At 46.8% G+C, this 17,969-nt stretch overlaps 2 protein-coding genes across 5 annotated transcripts in view; both read right to left on the reverse strand.

Moving 5' to 3' along the window:
• Window positions 1-13,421, reverse strand: part of HSDL1 (hydroxysteroid dehydrogenase like 1) — a 26,080-nt gene extending 12,659 nt beyond the window's left edge. Inside the window, exons 1-4 of one of the 4 annotated variants that reach the window (XM_023226844.1) lie at window positions 13,306-13,403; window positions 12,018-12,120; window positions 4,579-4,686; window positions 3,962-4,023 (exon numbers count right to left, since the gene is read on the reverse strand). The gene's annotated coding sequence lies outside the window, so the exon portion shown is untranslated. Of the gene's footprint in view, window positions 1-3,961; window positions 4,024-4,578; window positions 4,687-12,017; window positions 12,121-13,305 lie in introns of all 4 variants that reach the window. The other 3 variants (XM_023226843.1, XM_023226845.1, XM_023226842.1) reach the window with 3 other exon arrangements.
• Window positions 13,422-13,537: 116 nt separating this feature from the next.
• The window catches only part of LOC111552567 (dynein assembly factor 1, axonemal), a 42,797-nt gene continuing 38,365 nt past the window's right edge, over window positions 13,538-17,969 (reverse strand). The window contains exon 8 of the mRNA XM_031934444.1: window positions 13,538-13,776. Coding sequence (XP_031790304.1) covers window positions 13,538-13,776 — 239 coding nt within the window. The remainder of the gene's footprint in view (window positions 13,777-17,969) is intronic.

Genomic DNA, 17,969 nt, shown 5'->3' on the forward strand with positions numbered 1-17,969 from the left:
TCTATCTATCTATCTATCTATCTATCTATCTATCTATCTATCTATCTATCTATGAGACAGAGTCTCACTCTGTCGCCCAGGCTGGAGTGCAGTGGTATGATCTTGGTTCACTGCAACCTCCACCTCCCGGGTTCAAGTGATTATCCTGCCTCAGCCTTCCAAGTAGCTGGGACTACAGGCACATGCCACCACACCTGGCTAATTTTTTATTTTTAGTAGAGATGGGGTTTCACCATGTTGGCCAGGATGGTCTCGAACTCCTGACCTCAGGTGATCCGCCCCCACCTTGGCCTCCCAAAGTGCTGGGATTACAGGCATGAGCCACCATGCCTGGAGATTCAGTCAATTTATGATCTCATCACTTAACATCTGTAGCTTATAAAGTTACTTTCTTCCAAGGAGACTAATCAACATAACTACCAGAAGTTACCAAATTCCCACTAAAATCAGGTACTACACTACATACTGTGGCTACAGAGACAAACACAATATGCTCTGCACCTGAAACATGCTCCTAGTCTAATAATAACAAACACAAAGCTTCTAATTCATACAGCGGAGGTACACGTATTTCTTTGCTTTATTCACAATCAGCAAGTACGGAGGACCTACTACCTGTGTAGGGACAAAGGAGATGAAACAGAGATGGCACTAAGACATGGCCTTGGCCTCAAAAGCTTACGATCCACTGGAGACAAAACTCAGCTTTCAAAAACCTTTACATCAATTAAAAAAAATTTTTTTTTGTTTAAAGAGATAACCTCCAAGCTTGGAAAAATGGCTTCTCAAATGACAACAGAGTGAGCACTCCTCCATCTTCTAACTTAATTTGTAACCATCATGGTGCCTGATCCCTTACATTTGAGGAAAGAAAAGTCCAACACAACTCTGGTGAGTGTCCACATAGCATGCATACACTAAGCACCTACTAGGTTCTGTGTACTGTGATTCGAAGGGTTCACAGATGAACTAAATGACCGTCCCTAGGTGAAGACACAGACATTTAACAAAATAATGCAAAATGCCACATGATCTGGTAGATGTGTGCCTGCAATCAGAGGTAACCCTGCAGAAGTGGACCAAGGCCAGGCATGGGGAGCCCTGGCCACAGACCGAGTGAGTGGACTTCATATCAGGCTAAATCAACTGTGTTCATCCTGTGAAAGACAAAATATCAAAACGACTGCAATAGACTACACTTGTATTAACAGGGAACTCAGATACACACAAACCCAAGGACACAGCTTATATTCTGAAAAGAACATTGATTTTAAGCCAAAAGAAAAAGAAATATAAAACTTCTGGGGGTGGCCACTTTTAAAGAAATCCCTTTAAAATAGAAAAAAAAAAAAAAAGGTCTGGAACCTAAGAAAATACCCAACAGTAGCAGCAAAAATTAGCATAAGTTTAAGAAAGAATGGGTGAATTCCCTCCTACTCCACTGCAGTGTAATTTGAGCTCAACCAAGTTTTGCAGAGTAAAAAAGGAACCAAGCAGAAGAAAACAAATTAACCACTGAAATGGAACACGCACAAGAACGGCACCATATTGTGACAAAAGGCATATAAAATAATTTAAAAACTGTTGAATAAATATATGTAACTGTGTAGTGTTAATTACAAATCAACAAAACATACAAAATAAATATGACTGAAAACTGAAGAAACAGAGAAGTAGTAGGATTCCTAAATGCCCTACGGTAAGGAAACAATCTCTCAAAAACAGAAAGTTCCATAGTGGTACCGTGTGAAGTTGATATTGCTACCATATGAAGTTACCAAATTAAGTTACCAAATTTGTAAACTAATGTGGCATTAAGTTTAAAAAATGTTTTCCTCGGCCAGGCGCGGTGGCTCATGCCTATAATCCCAGCACTTTGGGAGGCCAAGGCGGGTGGTCAGAAGTTCAAGACCAGTCTGGCCAAGATGGTAAAATCCCATCTCTACTAAAAATACAAAAATTAGCCGGACGTGGTGGTGGGCGCCTGTAGTCTCAGCTACTTGGGAGGCTGAGGCAGAGAATTGCTTGAACCCGGGAGGCGGAGGCTGCAGTGAGCCAATATAGGGCCACTGCACTCCAGCCTGGGCGACAGACTGCGACTCCATCTCAAAACAAACAAACAAACAAACAAGTTTTCCTCAAATGAAAAGTCGGGCCCCTTTATTCCCTACAGGTAAAATGCTGCCCGCTGGGGCTCTGTGCACAGAAACTCACCTCCCGCAATGAGAATGCCAAAGTTCATCAGGAAAAGGAAACGTTTTAAATTTGACTAAGTACATAAGCCAAATACTTAAGCTAAAAACAACTAAAATAAATGCTCCTTTGGGGTAATTTTTCTTTATGTACCAGATTGGCTGAGATCACCTAAAATATGAGCAGTCTAGTTCAACGAAGTCTTTCTTTTTTCTGAGCAATCTTCCATACAGCAGTCACCAATACCCCTTACTGCTCCCAAATCCTTTGATTGACAATCCTTTGAAATATATTCAAAGTTAGGGCCCCCATTCTGGGTAGCGAATGAGCATGCCTGTTTCCAGATGTGCATGACAGGAAGCCGTGCCACCACCCCTCTCACAATCCTCCTGCTGCTGGATATGCTGATGACGGGGCAGGTATCAGAGCTTTCACACTGGCTGCAGCCCGTCAACAGTCATAATTACTGGGTTCCCGAAGACATGCCCAAAACAGATTCCCAAAGACATGCCCCAAACATTAATATCCTATAAGAACAGTAAAAACTGAGATTTCAGCCAGGGACAGTGACTTACACCTGTAATCCCAGCACTTTGGGAGGCCGAGGCAGGCAGATCACTTGAGGTTAGCAGTTCAAGACCAGCCTGGCCAACATGGTGAAACCTTATCTCTACTAAAAATACAAAAATTAGCCGGGTGTGGTGGTGCATGCCCAACTTGGGGGGCTGAGGAAGGAGAATCACTTGAATCTAGCAGGCGGATATTACAGTGAGCCGAGACTGCCCCACTGCACTCCAGCTTGGGCAACAGAGTTAGACTCCATCTCAAAAAAAAAAAAAAACCAAAAAACAAAACAAAACAAAACACCTGATATTCTATGTTAGACCATCCTAAATTGAGTTCCAGAAATAACTCATAAAACGTGTGTGTGCCTTTTGTCATAACTAATCAAACACATGGCCATGAGGAAAGTAAATGCAAAAACAATTACCTATATGTAATTACCTGTATGTACCAGGACTTCTCAAGCAAAATGTAATAAAACTGGGAATAACAAGCTATGACTAAAGAAACCTAGACACTTGGAACATTAAGCTTATTCTTCCAATAACAGGTAGGCACACATCTAGGCTGTTAAAACAATGTTTTCAATGAAAAAATAGATAACTACAGGCCGGGCACGGTGGCTCATGCCTGTAATCCCAGCACTTTGGGAGGCCAAGGCGGGCAGATCACGAGGTCAGGAGATCGAGACCATCCTGGCTAACACAAACCCCGTCTCTACCAAAAATACAAAAAATTAGCCAGACGTGGTGGCGGGCGCCTGTAGTTCCAGCTACTTGGGAGGCTGAGGCACGAAAATGGCGTGAACCCAGGAGGCAGAGGTTGCAGTGAGCTGAGATTGCACCACTGCACTCCAGCCTGGGCAACAGAGCAAGACTCTTGTCTCAAAAAAAATAAATAAATAAGAAAAAAAAAAGAAAAAGAAAAAATAGATACCACATATCAAGATCAATGGTGTTGTAGTCAAAGCAGTATTTGTGGGGAAATTAGTTGCTCCAAGTATACAGAGCAAGGCTCTCGCTACAAAAAGAAGGTCAGGCGTGCCTCATGGAGGGACCCCACACCGATGGAAGCTTCCTCCTTAAGCCTGATTTTTTTCAAGAATCTGAACCTTTTCGAAGTAAATATCTAGCAAAAGGTGGCTGACAACACAGGGGGCCCCAGTTTCTCTGCTGAGGTCATTACCTGCCCTGGGGTCTCTTACCTTCTGTCTGCCAGTTCTGGGTCGTCAGCAGTATACGGCTCTGTCCTTCTCTTAAGGCCAATCTGTGAATAAAACCAACAAGAAACAAATGCCTTTTCTTTTCCTCTTAGTTCAGCTGCGAAAACTATATTAAACTAACATCCAAGTGCTCAAAAATTAAGAAAACACAAAAATTCTTACGCCATGAATCTCCGTACAGCAGCAAACCATATACTAAGCACCAAGTACCCTCCTCTCAGAATAAGAAAAGCTTCTGGTGTCTGCTGGGGACACAGTGCATGTGTCCTCAGGAACAGCTGGAGGGTGCCCCCCTTTTCCTATGCCTTTTTTCTTAGGGAACATTTCATCAAATGGGACAAAAGCCCATTCCAATCCCAGGGACCCTTGGGGAAACACCACCCAGGCACCACACCGGCGTCAGGGAAGGGAGCAGCCACAGCTGCCCTCGGTGCCTTTCTCTGCCTGGTGCCTATCTGGGTTTCATATGGGCCTCCCACTGCCTCGCTCTGCACACCCCTTCTTCCGTTCCACCTGCAGCGTTCCCTGGAACATCCACATTGCCACAGGCTGTCCTGGCCTCTCTTTCCAAATCCTGGCAGGGATTCTGGCCGGCCTACCTGAGTTCAGGTGTCCACCACCTGTCTCATCTCCTGGTAGGGTGGCAGGGAGAAAGGTGTCCCACTGTGTTTGGGCGCAGCCCCCCGAGGCTCTGAGTGGGTCAGGTGCTGAGGAAATGAAAGGAAACCTCTGGTCCACATTTTCCCTCTCCTCCACCATGCACACCGCGCTGTAACTGTTCTGTCTCTGACCACCCCAGCAGGCTGCAGTCCTCCAGCGCAGAGGCCAAATTCTACTCCTCTCTGTTTCTCCAGCACCTTCCACAAATCCTGGCACAAAGAAGCTCAACACTACCACATCTCTGGCTGCAGCTCAGAGGCAGAGTCTTTTCCTGTCCGGCTCTCAGTCTCCGCACGGCAGGATCCATCTCAGCCCCCAGCTCAGGAGCAGACCACCCACAAATTCCTTTGATCTTTTACAGAAAGAAAAGCTTGTGTGCTAAACCCACCAGGGACCTCCCACTCAGGCCAGCAGAGGAGACACACCCACTGGAAAGGTGAATACAGGAACCTGGGGCCGAGAGGCTTCAAGCTCATCATGGCCCAGCTTCTCAACACCCCCACTAGACACCCCTCACCATCTTGTCAGGGGAGGACCATCATGTGCAAGTACCTTAAACATGTGTTAATATTATGGCTGCTACGTATATTTTAAAAATCACAGAGCATCAGAGGGGTTGATGGCATTCAAGGTCTGGTCCTCAGCCTTGATGGATAGAAATGCAAGTTTTTCATTCCTCAGAGGCAGCTCAAGACAAAGAGATCTGACTCACATCCACAAAACTCACAGAAGACTGACACATTCAAATGCCGATTTAGGAATGGATAGTGAACACACAGCAAAGAGGCCTAAACACACATGGTCACTGGTCCCACAGTCTCTCGAGATCTACATGGAAAACCAAACTTCTAGAACAGCAATGAAGACTGAGGACACCATCATGAATAAACCAGGACTCCGTGCCACCCGGTACACACGGAAGTCAGAGAAAGATACACCGAGCAACTGCAACGTAAGGTGGCAAGGGCGCCACTGGGGTGAAATGGGTCTTGAAGTGTGAGTAGAATCTCTAGGCAGAGAGGAGGGAAGGGGCCTCCCAGGCCTGGGCCCACGGAGAAAGGCTCGGCACTGTCAAGGATCTGGCCTGTTCAGGAAACACTGGGAAGTCCCCCGCACGGACAGCACAGGCTGTGCCATCCTGTGTGAGGCCCCACGTGTGCAGGCGCACAGGCTTGAAGGAGGCTGGGAGAGGCAGACTGGAGACGCCTTCACGCCAGACTGGAGTGCTTGGGCCTCCTCCTGGAGCACCAACAGAGGGAGCTGGTGGGGCTTGTTTGGGAAGGTAACGCATCAGGGGAGAGGAGGGGTCCTGAGCCCTGGTCACCCAGCTGGGGATGAAGGTGGGCCACACGGAGAGCACAGGCTCTGTGGCCTCTGCTGCTCCTCAGCCTCGCCAGACAGTTCACGTATTCTCTCACACCCTGATGGGCCAAAAATGTGAAGAGAATTGGAAATTAAAATTCATTCCCTCCTCTCGATCTCCTTCCCTACCCTCTGTACATGATGGAAAATAACATTTTTCTCATGACAAAAGAAATCAGTACTTTGCCCAAAGCCGCCACATTTCAAAAGCTCATGGCCTCTCGCTGAAACTTTCAAAGGAATTTATCACACATTTAAGCCTAGAAGCCCACTAAGGCATATGTAGATATCAAGCCTCGTCAAAGTTGCTTTAGGTGTCTGACTCGTTACTGTTTTGTGGCTTGAATAGTGAAAGCTATTAACCTGTGCTACGGTCTGGTCTGAGCATTCGGCCCCACAACCCGATTCTTGGTCTTGAAACTTAACCCCCCAGGTGATGGTTTAGAAGGGAGGGCCTTTGGGAGGTGATCAGATAATGAGGGCTCCACCACCTTGATCTTGGACAATTCAGCCTCCCAAACTGTGAAAAGTGTTTGCTGTTTCCAAGCCACCCAGTTCATGGTATTTTGTTATAGCAGCTCAAAACCAACCAAGGCAGCCTACAACCTAGAGAAACCCATGATGCGGAAAGCAATACTAAAACACAGTAAAATTCTGATTCCCGTACAATCTACCTGCAAAAAGTTATTCTAAAGCTTTGTTTTCTTAAACAGAGAGTAGAATGGTGGTTGCTAGAGGTGGGGGCATGGGTGGCAAGTTTTGGTCAAAGGGTATAAACTTTCAATTATAAAATGCGTACATATGGAGATCTAATGTACAGTACGGTGACCGCAGTGAGCAATACCAAGCTGTAGGCTTAAAATCTGCTTAGAGGGTAGATCTCAAGTGTTCTCACCATAAAGAAATAAAAAAGTAACTGAGGAGATGAATGTCTTAATTAACTTGGTTGTAGTGATTTCACAAAGTATACACATATCAAATCATGTTGTACACCTTAAATTTCTATAATTTTATTTGTCAATTATAGTCCAACGAAGTTGGAAAAATATAAAATAATTTAAAAAAATTTTTTTAAGCTTTGTTTTCTCATCTCTGCAGAAAACTAAAACATCTGTGAACAAAACAAAACAAAACAAAACCAGAACTGTCTCCAAACTAGAAAAAGAAGAGCAATTCCCTATTATCTTTTAAGCATTTTCTACTTCTACGGGTCAAGAGTCATCAAAAACCTACAGGAAACATTACAACTGCAAAAGCGTCATGGGACAATTATGCAAGGAGCAAAGTCACCTCTTCAAAGCACCACTGCTGTGGCCTGTAACCCGATCCCACTCCACTCCACCTAGCAGTGTAAAGGGCAATCAAATCAAATGCAAAAACCTTCATAAACCAAGAGTTCTGGGAGGAAAGTCTTGGCTGAAACATGGACATCACCAAGCCATCCAAATGCATGTGACGTGGGGTGGGTGGTAAAAGAACACAAGGCAGACTGGCCAGCGTTTTAAAGAAGACAAAACAAGTAGGACAGAAAAAAAACAATCAAAGCACCAGCGAACGACAGTGTGGTGGGCAGAGTAATGGCCTGCAGGGATACCTACAGCCTGATCCCCAGACCCTGTAAATATGTTACCTTATGTGGCAAAAGGGACTCCGTAGATGTGATTGAGTTAAGGACTCTGAGCTGGGGAGGGTGGGTCCAATGTCATCATGTGTCCTTGTAAGGGGGGCAGGAAGATCAAAGACAGAGCAATGTGACTAGAGGGAGAGGTCAGAGAGAGCTCGAGTTGAGGGTACTCTGTGCTGCTGGTTTCGATGATGGACAGAGGGGTGGGCCACCAGTCAGGGACTGAGGGTGGCCTCTAGAAGCTGGCAGAGGCCAGGAAAAGGATTCTGCAGTGGAACCTGCAGAGGAAGACAGCCCTGCTGACACTCTGACTTCAGCCCAGTCAGAATGATCTCAGATTCCCGTCTCCAGAAGGAAGAGACATCTGGGTCATTTTAAGCCACTACCTTTGTGGCAGTTTGTTACATCAGCCACAGGGGATAAGGATAAACAGTGGCAGGAAGGGATGGATGAACAGTCAGTTCAACTTTCAGGACATGGAAGAGACAAACTGAAAACTCTGCAACCTCCCTTAGGCTAAAACCACTATGTGTATTCAGGAGCCAGAAAGTCTCAAAGATTCCTGTCATCTTCAACTGACCAGGGTAGACCTGAGGTCCCCCTCCTTACCAGCTGGGATTATCCAGCTTTTCAGTAAGGCTCCAGGGCTATGACTGTTTTCATTGAAAACATTTTTTCAAAGAAATCTTACTTTTTTTCACAGTGTGAATCTGTCTTGTACTCAGCACTCCAAATCCTCTGTTCTTCCTAACCTTTCAAGTCCCATGCCTTCTCCTCAGTTCAATCACTTCCTGACAAGCACCGACAACATGCCAGCCCTGGGGAGACACTTCCGTCCTGTCTCTTCCCTTCCCAGGTCGTGGCACTGCCCCCGCCTCTGAGTTCCTCTCCATCTCTCTTACCCATGTGGCACTTAGCACACACTGCTCTGGATTCTATGTAAACACTCAACTTGCTTATATCTCAGTTTCTTGGTTGTCCAAGGAGAGCACAGGCCTCTGGAGGACAGGAGATGTATAGAAAACAAATTTTTCTGTAACTAAAAAAAATTTTTGTTTTTAGACAGAGTCTTGCTCTGTCTTCCAGGCTGGAGTGCAATGGTGCAATTTCTGCTCACTGCAACCTCCACCTTCTGGGTTCAAGCAATTATCCTGCCTCAGCCTCCCAAGTAGCTGGGACTACAGGTGCCTGTCACCATGCCCAGCTAATTTCTGTATCTTTAGTAGAGATGGGGTTTCACCATGTTGGTCAGACTGGTCTTGAACTCCTGACCTGAAGTGATCCACCCATCTCGGCCTCCCAAAGTTGCTGTGATTACAGGCGTGAGCCACTGCATCTGGCAAAATTTGTAAAATATATACAGAAGTACGTAAAACGTATTATGCACAGTTCAAAGAATAATAAAACAGCCACTTAGCCACCAGCCTACTTAACAAAACTAGTGTCCTGGAAGTCCTGTATGTTGCTCCTCTGATTACAGCCCCTCCTCTATCCTGGAGGCAGCCTCTCCTAAATTTTGGGGTAGTCACTCCCTGACGTTTTAACAAAACAGCTGTATACCTGAAGCATGTATTCTGAAACAGTAACAGTACTGCCAAGTTTTGCCTGGTTTTGAACCTCACGTAAAGGAGCCACACTGCATGGACCCTTTGGTGACTTCTTTCTCTCACTCAACATTATTCCTGAGACTCATCCATGCCCCTGCAGCTGTAGTCCATCCTCCTCTGCAGCTGCACAGTATCTCACGGTTCAGATGCACTGCCGTTCACAGATCCCCCTGCTGCTGGTGCTGGGCACATGCATTGTTTCTGTTGGTTTTGACTTTACAGTAAGGAACAGCGCTGCAGGGGGCACTTGTTCCCATCTCCTGCACACCTGTGCAAGAATTCTCAAAGGCATCTGCCCATGGCTGAACTGCTGGGCCACATGCATTCCACTGCCAAATGCTTTTGCAAAGCAGCAGAACCCATTCACACTCCCACCAGCAGCGGGTTTGTGCCACTTCTCAATGTCACTGCCTGGTAGCGTCCAAAGCTTCACCTTCTGCCAACAGGGTGGCTGTGAAGTGGTATCTCGTTATGGTTTTATTTACATTTCCCTGGTTACTAATAAGACTACAGTCCTTTTTATACGTATGTGCTGCCTGTGTTTTGTAATCTTTGAAACGCCCGTTCCTATCTTTTGTCCTTTCCTTCTTTTTCTCTTAGAATTGTAAGAATTCTTAACATATTCTAGATACTAGCTCTCTGTATGTTTTGTGTCTCATTACAGTATCTTTGATAAACTAAATGTGCTATTATTATATTGAGACAAGGTCTGGCTCTACTGCCCAGGTTGATGTGCAGTGGCATGATCACAGCTCACTGCAACCTCCGCCTTCCAGGCTCAAGCCATCCTCCCACCTCAGCATCCCAAGTAGTTGGGACTACAAGCCCAGTTTTTTTTTTTTTTTTTTTTTTCTTTTCTGGTAGAGATGGGGTTTCGCCATGTTGCCCAGGCTGGTCTCAAACTCATGAGCTCAAGCAATCCACCTGCCTTGGCCTCCCAAAGTGCTGGGATTACAGGTGGGAGCCACTGCACCTGGCTGAATATCTTAATTTTGAAATAGACAAACGCATCAATCTTTCTGCTTTGGGATTTGTACTCACTACGTTTTGTTTCAGAAATCCCTCCTTAGCCTCAGGTCATAAAGGAATTTTTTTGAATTATTTTCTAGAAATTTTACACTTTTGCTTTTTCAGTTTAAGTCTTTAATCCTCCTGGCGTTTTGTGATGGTGTGAGGCTGGGATCTCACACAACTTCTTTTTTTTTTTTTTGAGACGGAGTATCGCTCTGTCGCCCAGGCTGGAGTGCAGTAGTGCGATCTCAGCTCACCACAACCTCTGCCTTCCAAGTTCAAACGATTCTTCTGCCTCAGCCTCCCAAGTAGCTGGTACTACAGGCGCGTGCCACCACGCCTGGCGAATTTTTGTAATTTTTTTTGTTTTAAGTAGTGACGGGTTTCATCATATTGGCCAGGCTGGTCTCAAACTCCTGACCTCATGATCCGCCCGCCTCAGCCTCCCAAAGTACTGGGATGCGCCCAGCCAGATCTCACACATCTTTATATTCCTCCTCAGCACCTGACATGCTGCTGTAGACAATTTTATTTAATAAATAGAACCAAATACTGCTTTGTGTTTAAAGCTTCAAATTTAACTCTTGAGAAAAAATTTAAGAAGCTTCTCATACTCTGTGTCAGCAGTTTGACAAAGTTAGTCATTGGTGTATGATGACTTTTTGGGATTTATTTGTCTTCACTGCCAATTTTTGGTATATGATGAAACGCACAATGAAGCTGAGCCTAAGAGCAGCAACATGGAATTAGAAACCTGGATTCTAGTCCAAGATCCAATACTCCTCACTGTCATATCTGTATTTGTGCAATAAGAATTAAAGTATTCAGAGTACCCCACTCCTAGGCGGATACCTAAGATAATTAGAAATTTTGCTCACATAAAAACCCCTACTTGCATGTTCACAGCAGCCTACTCACAACTGCCAGAAGGCAGAAACAAACAAAATGTCTATCAACGAATAAATGAAGAAGCAAAATGTGGTGTTACCCATACAAAGGAACATTATTCAGCCATAAAAAAGCATGAAGTACTGATACATACTACAACATAGATAAACTTTGAAAACATTATGCTAAAGGACAGAAACCAAAGACAAAAGGCCGTATGTTGTATGTTTCCACTTGTATGAAATGTCCAGCGTAGGCAAATCCACAGATAGAAGATAAATTAGGGCTGCCGAGGGACGGGGGAGAAAAGTGGTATGACTGTTAGTGGGGTTGGGGTTTCTTTTGTAGGTGATAAAATGTTCTGGAATTAGTTACTGGTGATGGATGCATAGCATTGTGACTATAGTAAGAACTACTGAGTTATACACTTTAAAATGGCTAAAATGATAAATTTTATGTCATGGGTATTTCAATTTTTAAAAACCTACTTTTAAAAAAAAGTAGCGCCAATTTGTTCAACTCTGTGCCCCTGCAATATTCCTGCAGTGATTAAAACCAAAAACGGCCTGGGTGCAGTGGCTCATGTCTGTAATCCCAGAACTTTGGGAGGCCAAGGCGGGCAGATAACTTGAGGCCAGGAGTTCAAGACTACCCTGACCAACACAGCGAAACCCTGTCTCCACTTAAAAAAAAAAAAATTAGCTGTGTGTGGTAGCACGTGCCTGTAATCCCAGCTACTCGGGAGGCTGAGGCACAAGAATCGTCTGGGCGGGCGGGGGGGGGGGGGGAGCGGAAGTAGCAGTGAGCTGAGATCGCAGGCACCACTGCACTACAGCCTGGACGACGAAGCGAGACTGTCTCAATAAATAAATACACACACACACACATTCTGAAAGGGGCCTGCCTGGGTTGGAATCCACCTCTCCATTTAAGAGCTGTGTGTCCTGAATGAAGTTACTTTGCCTCTCTCAGCACGTTGTTCACACCACCTGTAAGAAAGGGGATAACAGTTTCTGCCTAAGAACTACAAGAGGAATAAAATGAAGTGGTCCATAGAAAGCACTCAGAACAGTGCCCGTCCATGAGTGTTCAACAGACCTAAGCTATTAGCCACAATTATTGTGTTTGATATTAGCTACTGGATATCTGTGGTGGTCAGAGTAAAACTGAGAACTCATTTCATGCAAAAGATGCTGCTAAGTGCTTTATTCCTGTTGTCTCACTTTATTCTCTCATTAACCTTATAAAGCACAGTCAGATTCTCCTGTTTATATATGGGGAAATTGAGGCTTACAGAAGTAAAGTAGTACACCCAACACCCCACAACTCAGAAAGGGCTGCTTGCAATTCAGATGCAGGTGTAGCAAAGCGCAGAGTCCTGGCCAGGGAGCCCACTGTGAGACCCCCAGACTGCCTCGCAGTCAACTGTACACATCCTGCTGGGATAGCCGAGGGGCGCTGCAGCGATCTGGTTTCTGGGGCTGTGTCTGGGTGGCACGTTTTCAGAACAAGGACCTGCCTGGTTCGTCTTCCAGCCCTTCCCCTCCAGCACCCGGCAAGGCCCAGTCAACACGAGCAAACTCGGAAATCCTAGCTGAACCCACGACCGCTGCATGAGGAATCGGCGTGCCCTTTCTTTAGGAGCTCAATTCTTCTGAATTATTTCCATTTTAGAAAAACAACGGCAACAACTCAAACCAAAACGTTTAGAAAGGAGAATAAAGCAGCACCGACAAAGGAGGCGATTGCTGGGGTCGCTCGGGGGAGGAGCCGGGTGAGAGGCTGCAGGGAGGGCAGGGCACCCGCCGGCTACAACGGGGTTCGGGGTTTGGTGGGAGGCCCGGGGGAAGGGAGAGTATGGGGGTGCAGCGCCGCGGCGGGGGGCGTGGGGATGGAGCCGGCGGAAGGAGGGCTCTGAGATGTGAAGGGGCGGGGCTGGGGGTGTTTGGTCTGAAGGAAGGAGTCTCACGGGACGGAGGGACGAAGATTTCCTGGGTTCAGGGGCGCCGAGGGGCTTCGGGGCCGGATGCCGCGGAGGGGGCCCGGGGCCTGGGGGGCGTGGTGAGAACTCAAGAGGGGTCCGGCGAAGCAGCCGGATGGCGCAGAGGGGGCCGAGGCGGGGTCTGGGGCGGAAGGGCCGCGAGAGGGCGCCCAGGGCGCGGGGGGCGCGGTACCTGCAGGGAGGCAAAGTCTTCCAAACCGGTCCCGCCAGACCCGCGCGGCCACCGCCCACGTCTCTGCCGCCGCAGCTGCTGCCGCTCCGCGCCCTCACGTGACTCGCGCACGCGCCGGGGGCGGAGCCGTCTCAGGGCCCCCCCCGCCCGGCGTCCCCAGCGCGCCGGCCCGACCCGAGTGCGCGTGCGCGGCAGTTGCCTTAGCGACCGGGGAAGCGTTGGGCTGCAACGACTAGGGCGCGAACGGCTGGCGAAGAAGGAAAACGGGGAGTCTCTGACTGGGCTGGGGCCGTAGCGACGTCCACTGCGAACCGGGGCTCCCTACAGCTGCGGGGCGTTTGGTGTCGCCGAAGTAAACATGCACCCCAAACCCTCGGAGCCTGCGGCGGGTGGGGCAGCAGAGCTGGATTGCACGCAGGAGTCCGGCGTGGAGGAGTCTGCGGGTGACCACGGGAGCGCAGGCCCAGGGGGCTGCAAGGAAGGTGCCGATTGCCCCCCACGGAGGGTGGTGGGCAAGGGGCCGACACGGCTGGGCGCTCCAGCCCCCTTCCCACACCACATACCCGATCTTCACAGCCAAATAATAACAATAATAGTAACAGTAGCAGCCAACGCTCTGCAGTAGGGGCTTCTCTCCCCATTTCGTACAGAGGAGGAAATACTTAAGATACTTAAGGGGTTATAAAACTTTCTCCAAACAGATAACCCTCGGCTTGTCAGTGACAGAATAGACTCGGCCGGGCGCTGTGGCTCACGCCTGTAATTCCAGTACTTCGGGAGGCCGAGGCTGGCGGATCATCAGGTCAGTCAGGAGTTCGAGACCAGCCTGGCCAACATAGTGAAACCCTGTCTCTACTAAAAATACAAAAAATGAGCTGGGCGTGGTGGCAGGCGCCTGTAGTCTCTGCTACTTGGGAGGCTGAGGCAGGAGAATCGCTTGAACCCGGGCGGCGGAGGTTGCAGTGAGCCGGGATCTGGCCATTGCATTCCCACCTGGGCGACAGTGGGAGACTCCGTCTCAAAAAAAAACCAAAAGCAAAAACAAGACAAAAACACCCACCAGACTCAGGCCCAGACAGTATGGGTCTCCAGAGCCCCAGCCCTTACCCACCACGCCATTCTCCCTGCTCCCAACTTTGATGCTTTGAATGTATCCCTTTATTGCTATCACCATGTAAGATCAAAGGCTTTCTCCCCCTCCAGACTGCATGTTGTGTCAGGGCAAGACATCCTGATTGAATTTGGAGTTTAGTCCAGTGCCTGACCTAGGGTAGAGAGTCCGAATGAAGAGTTGGTGGTTCTGGGGTCAGTGTGTGACCCCCTCACCAAAGTTTGCCAGAATGGACTTGAAAGATAACTTTCATAGCTAGGCGCAGTGGCTCATGCCTGTAATCCCAGCACTTTGGGAGGCAGAGGCAGGCGGGTCACCTGAGGTCAGGAGTTCGAGACCAGTCTGGCCAACGTATCGAAACCCTATCTTTGCTAAAAACACAAAAATTAGCAGGCGTGGTGATGTGTGCCTGTAATTCCAGTTACTTGGGAGGCTAAGGCAGGAGAATTCCCTGAACAGGGGAGGCGGAGGTTGCAGTGAGCCAAGTGGGAGGCTGAGGTTGCAGTGAGCCAAGATCACACCACTGCACTTCAGTTTGTGGGCAACGGAGCAAGACTCTGTCTCAAAAAAAAAAAAAAGGGAAGGAAGGAAGGAAGGCCAGCTTCAGCTTCTGCTCCCACTAGACTAGACTTGGTGCCCTAAGGGAAACCTTTTAGTGATTAGATTAAAAAGCCACTTGATTTGTGTTCCAGTTTCTGAACCCAGGCAACAAACAAACCAGCTAATTTGTGTTCCAGGCAACAAATATATCTTAAGCATCAACTGTCCAGATGAACCTTGTATGAGGAGCCATAGGGAACTGGCATTGCTCAGTGGAAAGACACTGACCTTGGAGCCATTGACATTGGGTTCAGGTTGAGGCTTAGCAGCTGGCCAGCTTTATGGCCGTTGGCCCAGAGCTTAACCTCTCGGAGCCTTAGTCTTCTCATCTGTAAGCTGGGATAATTATACAGGAGTATATGGAGAGAATTACAATTAAATGCTCCAGCATATAGTGGGCCATTATTAAATGGTAGCTCTTGTTATTAATTACATATTAATATTTATATATCGAGCACTTATTCTTTATTTTTTCCACAAACATTTATCTGTTGCTTCCTGTGGCTGGGCATTCTATGCAAAATTGATGAGTTTAAGAATCAGTCCCCCCACACACAGCCTTTAGTCTTGTTCACTAGACCACACAAACACAGAAAGCAGCAGACAACCGCTCTTCAGTGCAGTTGAATTGGCCAATTTTGAATGACCTTAAAAAAAAATTATTCATTTGAATGTGCTCATGTTATTTTTATCAAAGATATTCTCACTATTTTTGTTTCTTTTCATGTGATTTTCCTTTCAAAGATTTTTTTTAAGAGATAGAATCTCACTGTGGTGTTACCCAGGCTAGATCTTCCTGCCTCAGCCTCCTGAGTAGCTGGGACTACAGGCGTGCTCCACTACACCTGGCTTGAGAAATTTTTTAAAAGGGGAAAAGAACAAAGAACATTAAAACGCATACCCATGTTTTGCCAGCAAGAACTGAAAATGATTAACATTTTATCATATTTACTTGAAGTCTTTTTTAATTAAAGAAATAAGTTCCCCCCAAACAAAAAATAAATAAAAATAAATAAGGTCGGGCACGGTGGCTCACACCTGTAATCCCAGCACTTTGGAAGGCCAAGGCAGGCGGATCACCTGAGGTCAGGAGTTTGAGACCAGCCTGGCCAACATGATGAAACCCTGTCTCTACTAAAATACAAAAAAATTAGCTGGGCGTGGTGGTAGGCATCTGTAATCCCAGCTACTTGGGAGGCTGAGGCATGAGAATTGCTTGAACCTGGCAGGCAGAGGCTGCAGTGAGCTGAGATCCCAGCACTGTACTCCAACCTGGGGGATAGACCAAGACTGTCTCCGCCAAAAAAAGAAAGAAAACATTTCACATAAAGTTGGTGTTCCTTTTGTCCCCTATCCCCCACCGGATTTCTAATCCCATTCCTTTCCTCCCTTGTCCAGAATTTTATATGGATTCTTGCAGGCACTTCTCTATACATACATGCCCTGAAACAATGCATAGCATTGGTTTGCATATTTTTAATTTATGTACGGTATCCTGTGCTTGTTGTGAAACTTGCTTTTTTCACTCCATATACGTTTCTGAGAATTATCCCTATGGATAGATGTAGTTCTAGTGCATTCTTCTCAAAGGCAGAAAAGCAAGTCATTGTTTTATGTAACCAGTCCCTATGGATGCACATTTACATTGTTAACAGTTTTTGGCTTTTATAAAAAATGCAGAAACAAATCTCTTTTGTCCATGTTTTCTTGTGCACCTGTACAAAAGTTTTTATAGAGGACTATCTAGAAGTGAAATTTACATAGTCTTTGCCAGTGCTTTAAAAATTGTTATACCTTTAGGCCAGGCATGGTGGCTCATGCTCGTAATCCCAGCACTTTGGGAGGCCGAGGTGGGCAGAACATGAAGTCAGGAGATTGAGATCATTCCGGCTAACACAGTGAAACCCCATCTCTACTAAAAATACCAAAAAAAAAAAAAAATTAGCCGGGCATGGTGGTGAGCACCTGTAGTCCCAGCTGTTCAGGAGGCTGAGGCAGGAGAATTGCGTGAACCCGGGAGGTGGAGCTTGCAGTGAGCTGAGATCGTGCCACCGCACTCCAGCCTGCGTGACAGAGTGAGGCTCGGTCTCAAAAAAAAAAAAAAAAAAGTTGTTTGCATTTAAAGATTATTAGTGTTCTTTTTTTTTTTTTTTTTGGAGAGACAGGGTCTCATTTTATTGCCCAGGCCGGAGTGCAGTGCTGTGAACACAGCTCACTGTAGCCTCAACTTCCCAAGCTTGAGTGATCAACCTGCTTCAGCCCCACAAGTGGCTGGGACTACAGGCACGCACCACTACATCTGGCTAATTTTTGTATTTTTTGTAGAGATGGGGTGTGCCATGTTGCTCAGGCTGGTCTCAAATACCTGGGCTCAAACAATCCACCTGCCTCAACCTCCCAAACAGCTGGGATTACAGGCATGAGCCACCATACCCGGCCGCTAAAGAATCCTGGTGTTCTATAGTAAAAGTGGATGGTCATTCACCAAGCTGAAGTTGGGGGGTATTTTTTGGTATATATCTTGATCTCTACAGACCTGATCTCTTTTATTTTACAGAAATTAATGATCCTAAGGAAATATGTGTGGGTTCTTCTGCCACATCCTACCAAAGCCAGCAGAAACACAGTGGTGATAATGGGTCAAGTGGTCACTTCGCACACCCAAGAGAAGACAGAGAAGATCGGGGCCCCAGGTATGTGGGCATGCTGCCAAGTAGTGCACATTTACGGAGTAAGGTGGATGACGTAATCACTGCCTTGTACAGATAAGGAAATAGAGGCTGGTAGAGATTGAATTGCCTGCCTGGTGTCTGAGAATGGAGTGAGGATGGCACTGCCTCTGCCACACAGCTGAGCGCACGTTCTATTCAACTTTAATGCCAGACATGCAGAGAGGAACAGCAGTAGTTCCTGATGACACCATTTAAAGTGTTTTTTTTTTTTTTTTTTTTTT

This window comes from Piliocolobus tephrosceles, chromosome 17, assembly GCF_002776525.5.
Source record: "Piliocolobus tephrosceles isolate RC106 chromosome 17, ASM277652v3, whole genome shotgun sequence".
Taxonomy (NCBI): domain Eukaryota; kingdom Metazoa; phylum Chordata; class Mammalia; order Primates; family Cercopithecidae; genus Piliocolobus; species Piliocolobus tephrosceles.